At 31.5% G+C, this 17,757-nt stretch overlaps 1 protein-coding gene across 3 annotated transcripts; it reads left to right on the top strand.

Moving 5' to 3' along the window:
* The first annotated feature begins 1,573 nt into the window (after positions 1 to 1,573).
* LOC132744701 (palmitoyltransferase ZDHHC3-like) lies at positions 1,574 to 15,831 on the top strand. 3 transcript variants are annotated; one of them, XM_060733477.1, is made up of 8 exons: positions 1,582 to 1,647; positions 4,197 to 4,215; positions 5,048 to 5,396; positions 7,089 to 7,213; positions 7,769 to 7,865; positions 9,735 to 9,816; positions 13,826 to 13,956; positions 14,635 to 14,918. In XM_060733477.1, exons 2-8 carry the CDS (start codon positions 4,202 to 4,204, stop codon positions 14,791 to 14,793), a joined length of 957 nt encoding a protein of 318 aa, XP_060589460.1. In that variant the 5' UTR covers positions 1,582 to 1,647; positions 4,197 to 4,201; the 3' UTR covers positions 14,794 to 14,918. The 3 variants fall into 3 exon arrangements, with proteins under 3 accessions (XP_060589459.1, XP_060589461.1, XP_060589460.1); XM_060733476.1 differs by lacking the exon at positions 4,197 to 4,215 and having other exon boundaries at positions 1,574 to 1,647; positions 14,635 to 14,917; XM_060733478.1 differs by lacking the exon at positions 4,197 to 4,215 and having other exon boundaries at positions 1,576 to 1,620; positions 14,635 to 15,831.
* The last annotated feature ends 1,926 nt before the right edge of the window (positions 15,832 to 17,757 follow it).

Genomic DNA, 17,757 nt, shown 5'->3' with positions numbered 1-17,757 from the left:
TCCTGAACAAAATACCTCGAAATTAATAAGGATTACAAACCCGAAATGCAATGGAAGTTCTAAATTTAGAATGACTTGATGTTATTCAGACATTGTTTGTATAACTTCTCCGTGGTGCAGGGGTAACGCGCTCGCTTAGTGAGTGAGAGGTCTGGAGTTCAATTCTCAGTCGAAGAAAAAAAAATTTTTTTAATTCTTTTTTAAGTGTCTTTGTTAAGGAAGTAGCCATGATATGCAAGGATAAAGTGTGGCTGTCGTAAAAAATGAACATAAATGATTTTTTGATGCAACTCTAGTTATGTAGAATTCCGTATGTATCAAACTCTGATACGTTCTTTGATTCTTTATAAATATACATGCTTATAGTAAGCTCCAGGATTATTTACATCTGTGTTAAACAACAGTTAAAGTCGTTACAAGCCCTAATTTAGATCGAATAATATGGTTTTCTTCAGGCCGTTCACATATAAATTCACCGTGGCTGAAGGGTTTCACGCTCGCTTAGGAAGCGAGAGGCCTGTAGTTCAAATCCCAGTAAAGGCAACTCATTTTTTTTTTCAAATTGTATAAGTCAAATAAACATTGGATTGAATATCAGTGTTGCAATCAGTCTTACAGCCAATTTACTACAATTAAAACGCTGGAAAGCATTGGTGGCACTATACATATAATCTCACAACCTGTACCTTTCTTACATTCTGAGACCCAAACAAATTCAGCGCCTTCTGTGCTTTGATTTATTGACCGTTTACAAGGCGGTTCAAAGCGATGATATGGGCCGACCCCCAAAGAATAGAAAAGAAAATAATAGAATAGAATAGCGATGATATGGGCCGACCCCCAAAGAATAGAATAGAATAGAATAGAATAGAATAGAATAGAATAGAATGGAATGGAATGGAATGGAATGGAATGGAATGGAATGGAATGGAATGGAATGGAATGGAATACAATAGAATAGAATTTATTTCCAATGATGGGCCTTTACAGGCATATAATCACATACTAATGATATTGTACAAGATGTACAGAACTAAAAACATAATTTAACTAAAGCTTAATTATGATTAACAAACACAATTAACAAAAAACTTTGTAACAATAAGAAACTAAGGCTGTTAAATGACAAAAGTGAATAAAAAAAACTTAGAAAATGTATATACTAGTAAGCCAAAAACGTTCAACCAGATGTTACATTTTTTTAGAAATTTGAGTCTAGATGAAATACATTTATGGACAAAGTTTGCTACAGCATTAATAGTCCTATCATCATTCTCACTATAACATCATAACATAATTATATACAATCTGTTCTGACATTTTTAGAGTTTTAAAGTTTGGTACCTTTTCAGATATATGAAAAATTTCTAAAGTTCTTTCAAAACCATAAAGATTACATCTCAAGATGAAGTGTTCTTCTGTTATAATATCTTGTAATAGACAACATTCGCAAATTCTATCATTGACGGGTATGTTTCGATGTCTTCCCGTGTCTATGTCTAATGTGTCCCATTCTTAACTAAAAATGCCATTTCCGGTCACTTTTCGCTATTGATTTACTTTCCGCGGAAATAGAAGCAGCGGGCACCTGTTCGTACAGGCGAAAACAGAAAAAAAAATGTTAGTAAACCAAGGCTACATTATAGAGTAGGTTTTTGCATACTAACATGTTTAGAAATATCGCTTGCAACATAACTACTCCTTTTGTTTTATCTATGATCTGTATTAAAAAGTTTAAACCCCTATATTTTCGTAACCCGTTTTAAGTGTACTAGTATTCGGATGGTCATAATAAAAACTTAAATATCCCTGCACTGTACTATCTGCTAGGAATGTCAGTCTTATTTGGCCCAACATTTATTGAATAAATCTAAGATATAATTATTATATTCTAAAGAAGGTACCATTAATAGTTAAAGAAATAACCATGATTTAAAAGAATGTTAACCAAACACAGGGTTCTCGGGGACGCTTATTTCGGTGTCCCGGTACGCATGTTAATAACCAAACACAGGGTTCTCGGGGACGCTTATTTCGGTGTCCCGGTACGCATGTTAATTATAGCTGGACGCAAATATTTCAGAGCAAGGATTAAGCGTACGCTTAATTTTGCCTGGGGACGCATAAACATTACCCACAAATACACAAAATACGTCAGCGCGTGTCAGTCTGTAGGTAGGCGGTCCTATGCACATCGACCAGTGAAGTGATTAGCCAATCAGCGATAACGCTTTCGATCAGTATCACGCAATAGAGATCAGACTAATGTATACACACGCTACATACATGTAATTATTAGATATAACACGAGGTGATAATTTTTTATCTTTGATCAACAGTTGATTGGTGGAAATTATCAAATTTTACCGACAAAAGGATTAACTATTTACGCCGCAAATTTAAAGAAAGTTTTCTCAAATTACAAATGAGTGTAATTATGAATTATTGTCGATATTTTCTTGGCAAAATTTTGCTTTAGTTTCCATTCTTGCACAAACGTTCTAAAAGAGTATTAAGAATTTAAGAAATTGTGCCGAAATGCCAGGTCAACAAATCAAAATACACATACGCTTTCCTTTGATATTTAGATTCGATCCCGAACATCGGCGATTTTACAATCGCCAGAAACCCTAAAATTTCTCAAAGGTCACAACAATTCTCAGTTTCCAAGTCAAACATGTGAATGAATGGTTCCTTTGTTATTTAATCAACATTTTAAATATCGATCTTCAACTTGCTCCCTTTTGAAGATATTTGCTAAAATAATTGTCGATCGGATGAATCTCTTACACACTGTGTGAAGCTGTACACGATTTTCCTATTCATTCCGCTAAACGCTGCCTATATACATTTACGTTTTTTTTACAAATATAAACTTAAATTGGTCTTTAGAGTGGACTTATTTAACCAGAATAAAATTTGATTTGGTATAAAAGTGAAAAAAACAACAACAAGATTTCCATGTGTTGATGCATTATAATTTTATTGTTTCATAATAAATATAAACATTAAAACAATAATTATACTATATGTATATAGTTCAGAGTTTGTTTTGATTAACAATAAACTTTGAAAGTCTCTTGAATATTCAAAATATCAGCAATGCTATTGTGAGCATTAAATGACTAATCTGTAAGCATATTACTTGCGACGCGCTTTTGGACTCCAACTTTTTCAGGCTTGGGAGTCCATGGACTCCATGTTTTAAAGTCCTAGTGAGAACCCTGAAACATCACAACAATGTTTCAGTGGCAACTAGTCCTTTAACATAAGACGTTTCCGTTAGTACTACGTACACTCCAACTTCTTATCGGCTTCTTCATAAGTTCCTTTAGCAAAACGTGCAGCGATTTTGAAGTGCTATATAAACTGTCGTAATTTACTACAAAAACAATATTTTGAGTCAAAAAATATGCAGACAGTAAATTTAAACATTTTTGCATCAATGTGCAGCAAAAAAAATAAATGACTCACCTTCGAATGTAAATAAATCCAATCCAATACAATTTATACCACTTACACCGCTATATACATTCGGCCATGTTACCTGTATACATGTGGGCGCGTTTTGCTAAAGGAACTTATGAGGAGTCAATAAGACGTTAGAGTGTACGTAGTACTAATGGAAACGTCTTATGTTGTAGGACTAAGTGGCAACAAGCTTTTTATACTGGGAGTGACCTTTTTTTGTATTCAATCAAACGTTAAAAACATATGTAAATGGTCCATTATTGCTAAGTTCTAAATTTTATTCAATATCTATCAGTTATCACAGTAGTAGTCAAAATTTATTGTGCCAAAGCTAGATTCTGGGTAGTAGTATATATTTTGTTATTGGCCAGAGTGGAGATATTTCACATACGCAAATTAGCACAATGTCTCATCACGTAGTACAATTAGTTGGACTTATTATCACACAGGAAAAATTTGGAAGTCAGAGACTGAAAATGTCTGACATTGGAAGTCACATTATATCTAGGTAAAAAGGAAAAACTTTGTGTTTAGGAAGTCGGAGTCAGTGAGTAAATGACACCCAAACTTCGTTTAATTGAAGCCCGGTACAGGAAAACATACATTCCTTAAAAAAAATCTATTCAAATGGAGGCAGTACTTGTTGTTTTTTTGTCTCAGATCAGTATAATAATTATCTCAAGTTTTTACAGCATGTGACGTTCTTTTATTGAATGAACCTATAGGAGTCATGTCTGATGTTAGGTATGCATTTATATAGTTGTTTAGTTAACATTGCTTCATTGTTACCATATATTAGTTATGTTAGTTATGTTTGGCTTTATTTTCACATTCACTCCAGTTAATTGCTTTCAACAAGACTTTGTTCTTTAGTTTATAAATGCATTTCTTTGCAGTTTATGCATTTTTTTGGCTGCAGAACTATCTATAACTTACCAATGAATTAGAGACCTCTTCTGTTGTACAGGAAAAAATCATAAAATCCCCCCCCTCCCCTCTTGTCTGCATGAGCCCTGACCCCAGTCTGAAAATGTTAACAATAGCCCTGAGTTGCATCACTTTATTTTCTTTTTGATACGTAGTGCAAAACATATACATGTACATTAATTAAACCATGTTAAATTATAATGCTTGAAAGATAAGTAATTTTATAATATTCTATCCTGTTTAGTGTTATATTTTTCGTATGTGAAGTTTCAACTTTCATATCTGAACTATAAAGCAGATTTTAGTAAGTGATGGCTGGATTCACGCTTTGTAAAAAATGTAATTCATAGCACATTTTGTTCACTGGCACTGTATGATACAATTCACATACACATAACACTTTTTTTTACAGATAATTTAATTTAAAAGTAAACTTCTAATATACAATGTATTGTACTCATTTCAAAGAATTTGATTTAAAAAAACTTGAAACCTGTTTGAATATTTTTTTTAATTATATATATCATTATCAATTAATAGTTTAAAAAGTTTTACTCAAGTTATTTTCTTCACCATTTGCAAAATTTTTACAAAGAACTTTATGTCCATTTAGTTTAAATCATTAAAGACAGAATGTTATTGTTTATAGGAAACATCATGATAGAGAAAAAGATCCAATGTTGCCTCAACAACAGAAAGTAAGAAGACCTGTAGAAGATGGTGTCGTTATGTACGACTGTTCACCATGCCTACGTAGGTTTGGACTGCACAGACTTATTCCGAAAGAAAGCAGCAAAGTTTGGTTTGTGAAGGACATATGTGGTGTGATTTGTGTTATTCTCACATGGATGCTTGTACTGTATGCAGAATATGTCGTGATGTTTATTATGCTCATACCAAATGTAAATACTGGTTATAAATGGGGAAATGCTATACTGTTTAACTTCCTGGCTTTCATGGCTGTAGCTTCACATTCCAGAGCAATGCTTGCAGATCCAGTAAGTTTTATACATGTATTATATACAATGTCATTGTATATTTTATTATCTTTTCAAAATTATTTGCCTTAATCTCACTGCTAGACATTAAAATCTGGCTAGGCACCTAAAGTTTAATCATACTATTAAGTGAGTTATCTGGCAAATTTACAGTGGGTCAACCGCCTGAAATAACGCAAACATTTTTGTACAGTAACAATTCAGTCTTATTCTTTAAAAAGAATTTAAAGGGACTCCACTGAGGCAGGGTTCGAATTTAAGCTGGCATAGTGGCAAAATGCCAGTTAAAATCTAATAATGCCAGTAAAAATTACTCTAGCTGGCATTTTTTTGCAAGTGACTGTTCATTTTGGACATTTACATAATTGTTATCATCTGAGCTGATGATGATGCTTGGCAACTGCCCGCTGCAGAAACTGATGACGTTTACTGTGCCAGATGCAGTAATTGATGAGGTTTACCTTAAAAACTTAGCACTCCTCTGTAAAGAGTTTACTTTTAAGCTGAAATATTTATTTATTTTAAGTAGATCAGTACCTCGAGTTTTCAGGCTGTTGGTGTAATCAAGTACAAAATATGTTAAAATGAATGAGGGGCCTAAGAAATTACATTACAAGAACAAGTTTATAATTGTACATTGTCACCAGTGGGTGTTCCTCTGGTATATCTATTCTGATCTCTAAACAATTGTTTATCATTTATAAATTAATGTGTTGAAATGTTTTTGTTTCGTTACAAGAAGACATTAGATAAAAAATTATTCTGTGTTTACCCGTAATAAAGATGTTTCTGATATTCAATAGACATTCAAGCCTATTATCATTTGTCATACCATATGTTCAAAATACATTGTTATTGTGTATTATAATAATATTAATAAGATACGTTATCATGGAAATGCCAGTTGACTACCCCATATTGCCAGTTAAACATTTGATCACTTGCAAAATTGTGCAAGTAGAAAATCTTGCTAAATTCAACCCCTGCTGAGGTGTTTTATACCTTACCATTGTTTATAGAGATTTACATAATATACATGTATGTACCATTTGATGTAGGTTAAGACAAATAACCAAGCAAAATGTCACCTTTATCCTTCAGTGTGTTTGTCCAGAATACTTTTTTCAACTTGGAAAAATGACCCAAATATGAAAAGTGTTTAAGTAAACATTAACCTGCAACCTTTGTTGTTTGAGATATATGCAGTGATGCCCATTTTCCTCCTATTCCTACCTATTTATAAATTTCAATACTTGAAATAACAGAACAAAATCTTTATTGTAGACTTGAGCTCTAAGCTCCTCGTCTATATAAATACAATACAGATTTAATTTATGATTTCTATAAATGAATAAATATTTTTTCATATTTTAACATGAAATAAATTGACTTTTGTAGGCTCCAAATTTACTGGAAACTTACAAAATGGATGATTTACTTCTTATTATCGATGGTTTTTCATGATTAATACACATTTTACTATTTTTATGTACAAATAATTTGTACACAATTAGAATAAAACTGTCAATACTCTTAATTGATTTTCAATTCTTGACAAAGTGAAAATATTGATCATAATAATTGATATGCTTTAAGGTAAAGCATACTTAAATTTGTTGAGTGTCGATGTAAATGTATTAGCAGTTTAGTTATTTAGAAATTGTATTCATTGTGCTATTGAAACATTTTCAGGGGGCAGTTCCAAAAGGCAATGCAACAAAAGAAAACATAATGAAACTAGGTTTAAAAGAAGGAGAAGTTGTTTTTAAATGTCCAAAATGTATCAGTATCAAACCAGACAGAGCCCATCATTGCAGGTAAAATATATGTTAACAAAGTATGTCAGTATTTTATTTTCCTTCTCTCTGAACTTTTGTTGTTATTACCATTGCTTGAACAAATCCTGGCCTGCCAGTGTTGCAAGTTTATGAATTGTGAAATTGTAAAAATTAAGAAAAAATAATAGTATTGACAAAAGCCAAAATGTAAATTTCAATATGCATAAGATCACACGAATGTACATGAATAAAATGCAATACCCATTTTCTTTGCACAAAAGTTGGTAACTGTCTATGATGTTGAAAAAAATGGGTAACTTAATTTATTAGTGTGGGCTCCGTTTCTTTATGGTATATATATGGAATGGCATACATAGAGTTCAAGCCAATAAAAGTTTGAGAAATTTAATTGCATCATAATTATGAAGTAAACTATGTGTTCCCATGATATTGTCCATCATTGAGCAATTAGGATTTAAATTAATGGTGTTTGATCTTTAAAACTACTTTTGGGGTGATTTGCACAAAGAATATACTTTCATTGTCATTGCAGAAGTCTTCAATTGTTGAGCTTTTAATTGTTTTATATTACAGTGTGTGTCAGAGATGTATAAGAAAAATGGACCATCATTGTCCGTGGGTGAATAATTGTGTTGGAGAAACCAATCAGAAATATTTTGTACTTTTTACTGTAAGTATTTTAGACTATTAAATTTTGCTTTAAATTTAACGAGTTGATTATATTTTGAAGGAATGTACAATGTAAGACTGGAAAATTATAGATTTATACTGCAGTATTCAGTTAACGCCAGAATTTGGGAACAATTGGTTCCTAGCATTTGAAACATGTTTATTATGTTAAATCATTTCTATATGGACAAATGATTTTGGGTTGCATGTGCTCTATTCATGGTAGTTATTAATCAAAAGTTAAAAAATGTAATACAATGTTTTTACATGTAGCTTGACTATTCAATGAATTGGGAAATAGTTTAACTATTGTACTCACCCAGATGTTAGCATAGGGGTCACACTTTGTTTATTTTTGTCGTGCAAGTTGGTATTTCCAAAATTACTGAAGGGAATGTGTTAAAACTGCACACACTAATTTAAGAAGATTATAGGAGGTCACTGTCCAAAGCCCATAACTTTAACATGGATTTTGACAGAAATATATGGCCCTTTTGGAACTTGAAAATTCTACATTATCAAAGCTCTTGTTTTACTAACAATTACTGAGAATAGTTGAGCACACTATTTTACTGACAACCCTTGTTTTGCTAAAAGGTTTTACCAAGGTATAAAAAGAACTGAAAAGATCCAATACATGTATATGTTAATATTAACTTGTATCAGAACTTGGCTTAAGGTATTAGCACCCTAATGCATTACATCCACTTTGAAGAGTATTCAAATAGGCTAGAACTACTGTTAACTACATTGAAAATGAGGGCCATGGGTTCAATCCCCAGAAGGGTCAGCTTTTTTTTTCTTTCTTTTTTTCTTTTAACATTATTTATGTATCTCTCATGTCCCATTTGGAAAGAAAAAATTGTTTAATTTTGATTTTTTAATTTATATAGGTATTTATTGTCTAAATTATAGTGACATTATGCTCATATTTTCATAGTCAAGTTGACCTGAATTGACTTTATATTTCTACAGATTGACTGTCAAAATGGTGTTTGACCAACAGTTGATATTGGAATATGTTTAGGATAAAATTATAAATCTGCCTAAAATTTATAAAGACTGTCCCACTCTTTTATAAATTAAGCGTTATACGTAAATTCTAACGGATATTTACAGAAATTTCATTTGGATTTGTCTGTTATCTATTGTTTATGTTAACTTTATTATTGAATTAGAGGGATTATGGCAAAATGGAAACATATTTTGATCTTTACCCGTTCACTCACTATATACCCCTGGATGGGCATAATGTCACTTTATGCTAAATCTAGTAATAAATATGGTACCTGATATTTTCAAAGTGTAATATAATGAAAACTAGACGGTAAAAGTATTTCATATTTTACAAGATCAACCAATATACTTTTTTAAAAATTTAGGGAAACTTTGAAAACAGGCACTCATTTGGGTAAATTTTAAGAATTTTTTAAATTCGGCTCCCTAAGTAGAAAAATGGTCAGACACGTAGTAAAAATGGGCGGGGTAGGGTAACATTTTTATACAGATTTCATAAAGTTTAAGTAGAAACCATAATTTTGCTTATTTGGATTGTTAGCTGAATGGTACTATTTGTTTCTTACCAAAAATTAATGGGAAAACATTTTTCATTAGAATGTTATTGCAGACTATTTAAAGGTTCCTACTTTCTAAAAAAGGGCCCTCATAACATCCTAGCTTGAGTTCAGAAAAGTGGTCATAACTTGATTTCCATACGGTAAACTTTGTTTAAATTTTGCATACAGGTGTACTTAAAGGTATACATCTGACTTATGATGTCAACTTTTTAGTTCCTGATAGTGCCCATTAGGGTCCTAATACCTTAAGTGTTTTTGTGTGCTTACAATTAACTTTCGTTTTATTTTTACAGCTGTATATATGTTTGATTTCCATCCATGCTGTATATATGGCCATACAACATTTTATAGTGTGCATAGGGAAAGATTGGAAAGGTAATTCTTGAAACACATAGTTCTTATGAACATAGAGTGAATTTGCTTTTCACGATTATGATTGAACTTAAAATAAAGAATGCAACCTTCTTTAATTTGGACGGCACTAAGTGCACTGTATTTTTGATAATATCTCAACTTAATGGTTGGAGAGATAACACTGACACAAAATAACCCCACCACTAGATCAATTTAAATGTTTGGATATTTTTTATCACAAAAACTGCCTCAAAAATACTCTATCTACTGCAAAATCAGTGTGAGAATATAACATATATTTCACTGAGAAAGACAGATTTCACTGAGAGAATATAAGATATATCTCACAGAGAAAATAATATATGTATCTTACTAATAGAATATAACTACATCAATATAATGATCTTTGAGTGAATAAAGGATATTTTTTCATTTAAAGAATGCTTCTAATTGACAATATTTTTCAAATACTTAAAAGTAAGGTGTATGTTTTGTTCATGTTAAGCAAACACAGTTTTCTTTTTAGCTCACCAGAGCCAAAGGCTCAGGGTGAGCTATTAGTATCAAAGGGGGATGCTCCGGCGTCCGTCGTCATGCGTCAACAATCGTCTTCTTCTCTGAAACTACTGGGCAGATTTACTTCAAATTTGGTCTGTAGCATCCTTGTGACAGTCACACTTGAATTTGCTCATGTCATTCCAATTGGGCCCTTTTAGGGGTCAGCAGAGCTAAAAATAGAAAAACCTTTGAACATCTTCTTCTACAGAACTAATGGATGGATGATCACCAAACTTTGTCTGTAGCATTCTCGGGTAGTCTTTTATCAAGTTTGCTCATATTAATTTGATTGGCCCCTTTTAGGGGTCTCTAGGGCTAAAAATAGAAAAACCTTTAAACAACTTCTTCTACAGAACTAATGGATGGATGATCACCAAACTTTGTCTGTAGCATTCTTGGGTAGTCTTTTATCAAGTTTGCTCATATGAATTTCATTGGCCCCTTTTAAAGGCAGCTATAGCTAAAAATAGAAATACCTTTAAACGTCTGTTTCTAAAGAACTAATTGATGGATGATCACCAAACTTTGTCTGTAGCATTCTTTGGTAGTCTTTTATCAAGTTTGCTCATATTAATTTGATTGGCCCCTTTTAGGGGTCTCTTGGGCTAAAAATAGAAAAACTTTAGACATCTTCTTCTACAGAACTAATAGATGGATGATCACTAAACTTTGTCTGTAGCATTCTTGGGTAGTCTTTTATCGAGTTTGCTCATATTAATTTGATTGGCCCCTTTTAGGGGCCGCTATAGCTAAAAATAGAAATACCTTTAAATGTCTGTTTCTATAGAACTAATTGATGGATGATCACCAAACTTTGTCTGTAACATTCTTTGGAAGTCTTTTATCAAGTTTGCTCATATTAATTTTATTGGTCCCTTTAAGGGATCTCTAAAGCTAAAAATAGAAATACCTTCAAATGTCTTCTTCTACAGCACTAATTGGTGGATGATCACCAAAACTTTGTCTGTAGCACTCTTAGGTAGTCTTTTATCAAGTTTGCTCATATTAATTTGATTGGCCCCTTTTAGGGGTCTCTAGGGCTAGAAATAGAAAAATCTTTAGACATCTTCTTCTACAGAACTAATTGATGGATCATCACCAAACTTTGTCTGTAGCAGTCTTAGGTAGTCTTTTATCAAGTTTGCTCATATTAATTTGATTGGCCCCTGTTAGTGGCTGCTAAAGCTAAAAATAGAAAAACCTTTAGACATCTTCTTCTACAGAACTAATTGATGGATGATCACCAAACTTTGTCTGTAGCATTCTTAGGTAGTCATTTATCATGTTTTGCCCATATTAATTTGATTGGCCCCTTTTAGGGGCCTCCAAAGCTAAAAATAGAAAAACCTTTGAATATCATTTCCTTCTGAAATCACCAAACTTTGTCTGTAGCACTCTTAGGTAGTCTTTTATCAAGTTTGTTTATATTTATTTGATTGGCCCCTTTTAGGGGCAGCTAAAGTTGAAATTAGAAATACCTTTTAATGTCTCCTTCTACAGAACTAATGGATGGATGATCACCAAATTTTGTCTGTAGCATTCTTAGGTAGTCTTTTATCAAGTTTGCTCATATTAATTTGATTGGCCCCTTTAAGGGGCGGCTAAAGCTAAATATTGAAAAACCTTTGAACATCATCTCCTAATGAAATATTTGATGGATGATCATCAAACTTTGTCTGTAGCATTCTTAGGTAGTCTTTTATCAAGTTTGCTCATCAGTCATATTAATTTGATTGACCCTATTTAAGCTAAAGCTTTAATTCCACAGGTCATGGCATTTCTTCAAATTATAGTTTAAAGATATTCTATGCTCAAATTTAATATTAAAAATATTGACAATGCATACACAGTCTTTTTATAAATATAAAATAAACATGTTTTGACTTCACACAAAGAAGATATGTTATGTTTTAAACTCTTCACACTATAGGAGGTCACAGTATAAATATAATGATTATAAGTGTCATTAAAAAAACTTCTTTTTTTTTTTTTATAGAAAAGACCAACTTTACTTGGCCTATAATAGGATATGCAGCTTCCCATACATAGTTTATTCATTCTTTTATCCAAATTAGACATTTTCAGTAAGAATTTCATTAATTTCAATAAATTTCAATGATATAGGATATCTTTTCATAATGAAAGGGAAACAACTTATGTTGGAATGTGTACATAATTATATTATTCAATTTTTCCAAAAGAGGTTCAATGGCTTGGAGAAAGTCTTAATGTCATGACCTGTTTATGATGTGTAATTAGAAATCGGACATCATATTCCATCATTGTAAGGTCAGTTGTAGGTCATTAACCAGGAAAAAAAATAGGCCTAAAGAAACATTAAATTTGTTTCTCCTGTACCTGACTAACAAAGATTGGTTTGTATGCTCAATTTTGTTATTGAATTTTGTTAAAAATTGTTTTTTTGTCATTTTTTTTTCTTGAATTGGATTTAAACTTGGAAAAAGCACATTTCAATAAATTTTGGGACAGACTGTTGAACATGAGTTTCATGTGCGTAATTGAATTTTGGTATCAGTGGAACTGTTTTTGATATTTTTGAAACCATTGCACATACTTTCTTGTTTTTGATGTACAGAGACTTGAAATTTGGAATGATGTACAGAGACTTTAAATTGGGACCAGGAATGTAATTTCTGATGCGAAATGAATTAAGATATCAACTGTCTACTTTTGATATTATTATTTGATATTGTTTGACCTAGTTTGTCGTTTTTTGATGTACCTGCTGGAAATTTGGACAAGAGGTTTAATTTCTGATCCTGAATTGAATTTTGATATGAACTGGCCTACTTTTGATATATTTGATATCGCTTTACCTACTTTTTTGTCTTTTATGTACAGACTTGAAATTTGGACCAGGGGTGTAATTTGTGTAATTTTTGATGTTGAATTCAATTTTGATACATGTTTTGCATGTGACATTTTGTGTTTTCATTCAAAAAAGTTATAAAAAAAATTGTTTAGTCAAAATTAATCCTGCTCCAGTGGTCATTTATTCTGCATTTATTCTACATAGTCTCATAGGAACACACTTGCAACATACATATTTTTAACAAAGCCTTTCCAAAATATTAGGGCAAAATATTTCAATTTATATTGTCAATCATGAAATGATGGGTTAGATGAGTGATCTCGGGCCATCTTAGTGGCCCTATTTTTTATTATGAAGAAAAAAAGCTAAAACAATCAGTGTTGTGAAAGTATATTACTAGCGGGGCAAGTTAAAGTTAAGCTGAACTTGCCGAAAGAGCTGGACTTGCCTTTCAGCAAATTCTTTTAAAAAATAATTTCCAACACTGTAAAGCCGTTGTTTCTGGTGAGCAACTCAGGGCCATCATGGCCCTCTTGTTTTCTTTATGTTTGTTTATAAAAAATAATGAGATATATTTTAATTTCATTGATCTATTACATTATTTCTTGTCGGTAAAGTATAATATATTTATCATTTCAGGATGTTCTGGTGTATCTCCCCCAGCAACTACAATATTTCTAATATTTCTTGTGTTTGAAGGCCTATTGTTTGGAATATTTACAGCAATTATGTTTGGGTCTCAACTCTCAGCCATTTGCTCGGATGAAACAGTAAGTCTTTAGGATAAAGTCATACTAGAGACTTTAATTTTTATTCGCCATTCTTTAATAGATCTTTTGTCCATAATTCCTCTTCATAAATATTGAAAGGTTGAAGTTGCTCACTTTAAATCATTTAGCCTTCACATTCATTTAGGTTCAAAATTCAAGCAAGCTATGGACTATAGATTGTTTCATGTGAAGAAGCTATCCTGATGGCTTATGAAAGACTGATTGTTCTACTTTGCTGTTAACTAAAATAACACACCTGAGGATTGCTGGTGCAGCTGAGATTTTCTTTTGCTGTCAAAGCTTGAAAGTTTCAACATTTGTGATGGCATGGCCCAGTGGTCAACACATTAGATTAACAATCTTAGGATCGCTATATGTATCAGTTCAAACCCTGTCAGGGTGGAGCCATTGTTTCCTTTGAGAAGTAACTTTACACTCATTGCCAAGTACTGGTTTGTTCAGGAACGGATTTGAGATTGTGTCTTTAAGCTTCCTACACAATTGAACTAAAATAGATTATGAATAAACCAAGTCTCAGCATAATTCTTACATAATTAGTGGGAATTAGAATTGAACTAGCCAAAAAGAAAACGAAATTGTATTTAAAAATGTATATCTAAAAAGAATTAAAACATAATGTATGTAAATAATACATTTAATAATAATTTATCATTTCAGGGTATAGAACAGTTGAAGAAAGAACAAGGAAGTTGGGAAAGGAAATCATACTGGTTTAGCATTAAATCCGTCTTTGGTCATCCTTTCAGTTGGAGATGGTTTTCCCCTTTTTCTACCCCCAACTATGTGTACTTTGAATCCAGGGAATATTGTGTGTAAACATTATGTCTTAACTATTCTTTGTAGACCTTGTAAAATGAGCCGCGTCACGACAAAACCAACATAGTGCGTTTGCGACCAGCATGGATCCAGACCAGCCTGCGCATCCTCGCAGTCTGATCAGGAGCCATGCTGTTCGCTATCAGTTTCTCTAATTGTAATAGAGTTGGTAAGCGAACAGCATGGATCCTGATCAGACTGTGCATCCGCGCAGTCTGATCAGGATCAATGCTGGTCGCAAACGCACTATGTTGGTTTTGTCGTGACGCGGCTCAAATATGTAAATTATTTGTAAGTGTAAAAGTTGCCATATGACAGTTTCAGTGTCAAAGGGGACTGAACTCCCCTAGAAAACAAAAAGAAAATGGCAGGGTAGTCTATCTTCTGTTTTGGTGCACATTTTTACAGCATTAGTTGATTATTTCTTGCAGAAAAGTTAGTTACATTTAACTCTGTCTTTTGAGTGTATAATTATGTAGGTCTATTTTATTTTAATAATTTGTTTAAAATAATGAAAAACCTTGTAACCACATTTACATATATTAACATACTAAACACAAGTTAGGAGGTACTAAATATAAAAAAAAAACAAAAAAACTTGTGGAAACAAAAAAAATGTTCAACAAGTATTGGACACAAGTTATTTTATCAATATAAAAATGATGTATTAAGTGTTTTCTCCATCAACTTGATTAGAAACATGTAATTATGTTCTCTTTTGAAGTTATACCAAACATAGGATGTTTAAAATACATAAAATCAATGGTAACACTTTGTCCATTTGCTTCATCTTTAACTATACATTCAGATGAAGTTAAATATAGATGCAATTAAAGGGACTCCACTTAAGTTTTTTTTACATAACTGAACTGGAAATAATTATCCAAGATTAATGTTCCAGTTGATGTAGGTCTAGACTAATAACTTGTGTGTAAAATTTCAAATTATTTGCTCGCTACAATTTTTCCAGAACAATTACTCGAATTGTAAAAAGTTACGCAAAATTGAAAAATGTTGCAACGCATTTCATTCAGATTTGGCAAAGAATAGCAAACCAATATGATTTTCAATTTATTTCTAAGTATATTTTGTAATTATCTTGCACATATCTTCCTGTTTAAGTGCTCCAGCTGATCTATTTAAGACATTGAAATTTTAGGGTTTTTTGGGGTTTTTTCGTCCACAGTGGAGTTCCTTTAAAACTTAGTAGATTGGCATATAGTGAAATTAGTTCCCATATTATTTTGTACTAAGTATTGATATTTTATAAGAACATATTTTAGTCATATGTCATTGTTATTCAGTGCAAATAGGTAAAATCAGAGACATAGATAACATCAACATCTCTGGTGAAATTTAAAAAATTGTAAAAAAAAATCATTATAATATAAAAAAAAAATATTTTATGGGACATGGAAAATTTAAGAATGTGATTTGTATTTGGAATCAAGTTTTTAAAGTATTCAATTTTGATTGAATACAAGTGATTTGTTTTATTTCCTAATACAACATTTAAATACTTGTTGTTTTTTTAGCAAGTTAGTTGAGTTAATTAGTATTATTATAAATATTAGTGCTATATAGTTGTATACATGTTTGTAATACCATATTGGTTTTATTTAATAAGACCCAGTCATAGACTGGTACACATAATAAAGTACATAGAAAAATAAGCATATTATTTTTAGCTTGTCTGTTCCTAAGAAATAAAAATCAGTTATTGTGATCACTGCGGCAATGTCGTTGTCATCATGCAAAATCTTTAAATGTAGAACATTACTCAAACAATTTTAAAGATATCAATATGAATCTCGGGATACTTGCTTATCATGACAAGAGGCAGTTGAAAGACAAGGACATAATTATGAAAGTTATATTTTCTAAGTTATGCCCCTTTTTAACTTAATTTTTTTGTCAAAAGTGCTTTTTTAACAGACAAGTGTTAACACTGCATGCAGTGCTCTTGTTTACCACTTTTTTTATAGAAACATACACTGCTGTTCAAAAGAGAAAATCTAGATCTGTCATCAATAGAAACAATATTGATTTATCATTTAATTGATTATTGATAACAATTAGAAAACATTAATTAGTTTTACTTATTTAAAAAATGTTTAGAAATGATAAATATTCTCCAAAAACATACACTAAGTGGGTACCCTGTCTAAAAGAAATGTCTGAAACTTTGCTATCAATGCTTAATGGATGATATTACTGTGGAAGCTGGGAACTTTCAAATGCACCTACAAAAACCAATTCAATTGGAAATTATGAACATAACACAATAATTTTATGTTCAGAATGTGTTTTTTTACTGAAATCGTGAAAAAATGTATAAAAGGTAAATAAATACTCTATCTTTTGTTGATATTTATCATCTCATATAGTTACATGTATAACCTGGAGATATCAAATTTCCCCTGTTTGCTCAATATAGAACAAATGTATGGCAAGTTTCTTTTCTATCTAACCCCACTTAAACAGATACCAGACTTTATCACATACCCATGCCGCTTTTACGACTCCGTTAAAATGGAATTGCACGGCTGTGCATATATTTTGATATGACATTATTTGCTTTATAAGAACATACATGTAGTGTAAAGACATGCTAAATGTTTGCATTATACTTTAGGCATGATGATGAAAAAATAATCCTTTTTCATGTAAAAATCAGTCTTTATTTTGGGTATGTGATAAATAGAAAATTTATATTCATATAAGTTTATTAGTGAATTTATTGAACTCTTTGAATAAAATAATATTTTTTTCGCCAGAGGCTCACATAATAAATTCAGTATTGAACTTACACTCATTCAATATCCTCTTTATATTAGTAACATGCTCTGTTGATGAATTTTCTAATTCAATTAAATGTTAGGTCATCATTTTTATTTTTATCATTCCAGATTTAGAATTGTTTCAAGTATATGGTCTAATGCTTTGTTAGTTTTTATATAGTTT

Source organism: Ruditapes philippinarum, unplaced genomic scaffold (genome assembly GCF_026571515.1).
Source record: "Ruditapes philippinarum isolate M1 unplaced genomic scaffold, ASM2657151v2 ctg6528_1_1_1_1, whole genome shotgun sequence".
Taxonomy (NCBI): Eukaryota; Metazoa; Mollusca; class Bivalvia; order Venerida; family Veneridae; genus Ruditapes; species Ruditapes philippinarum.
The sequence above is the reverse complement of the archived record's forward strand: the minus strand, read 5'-3'. Positions and strand labels throughout refer to the sequence as shown.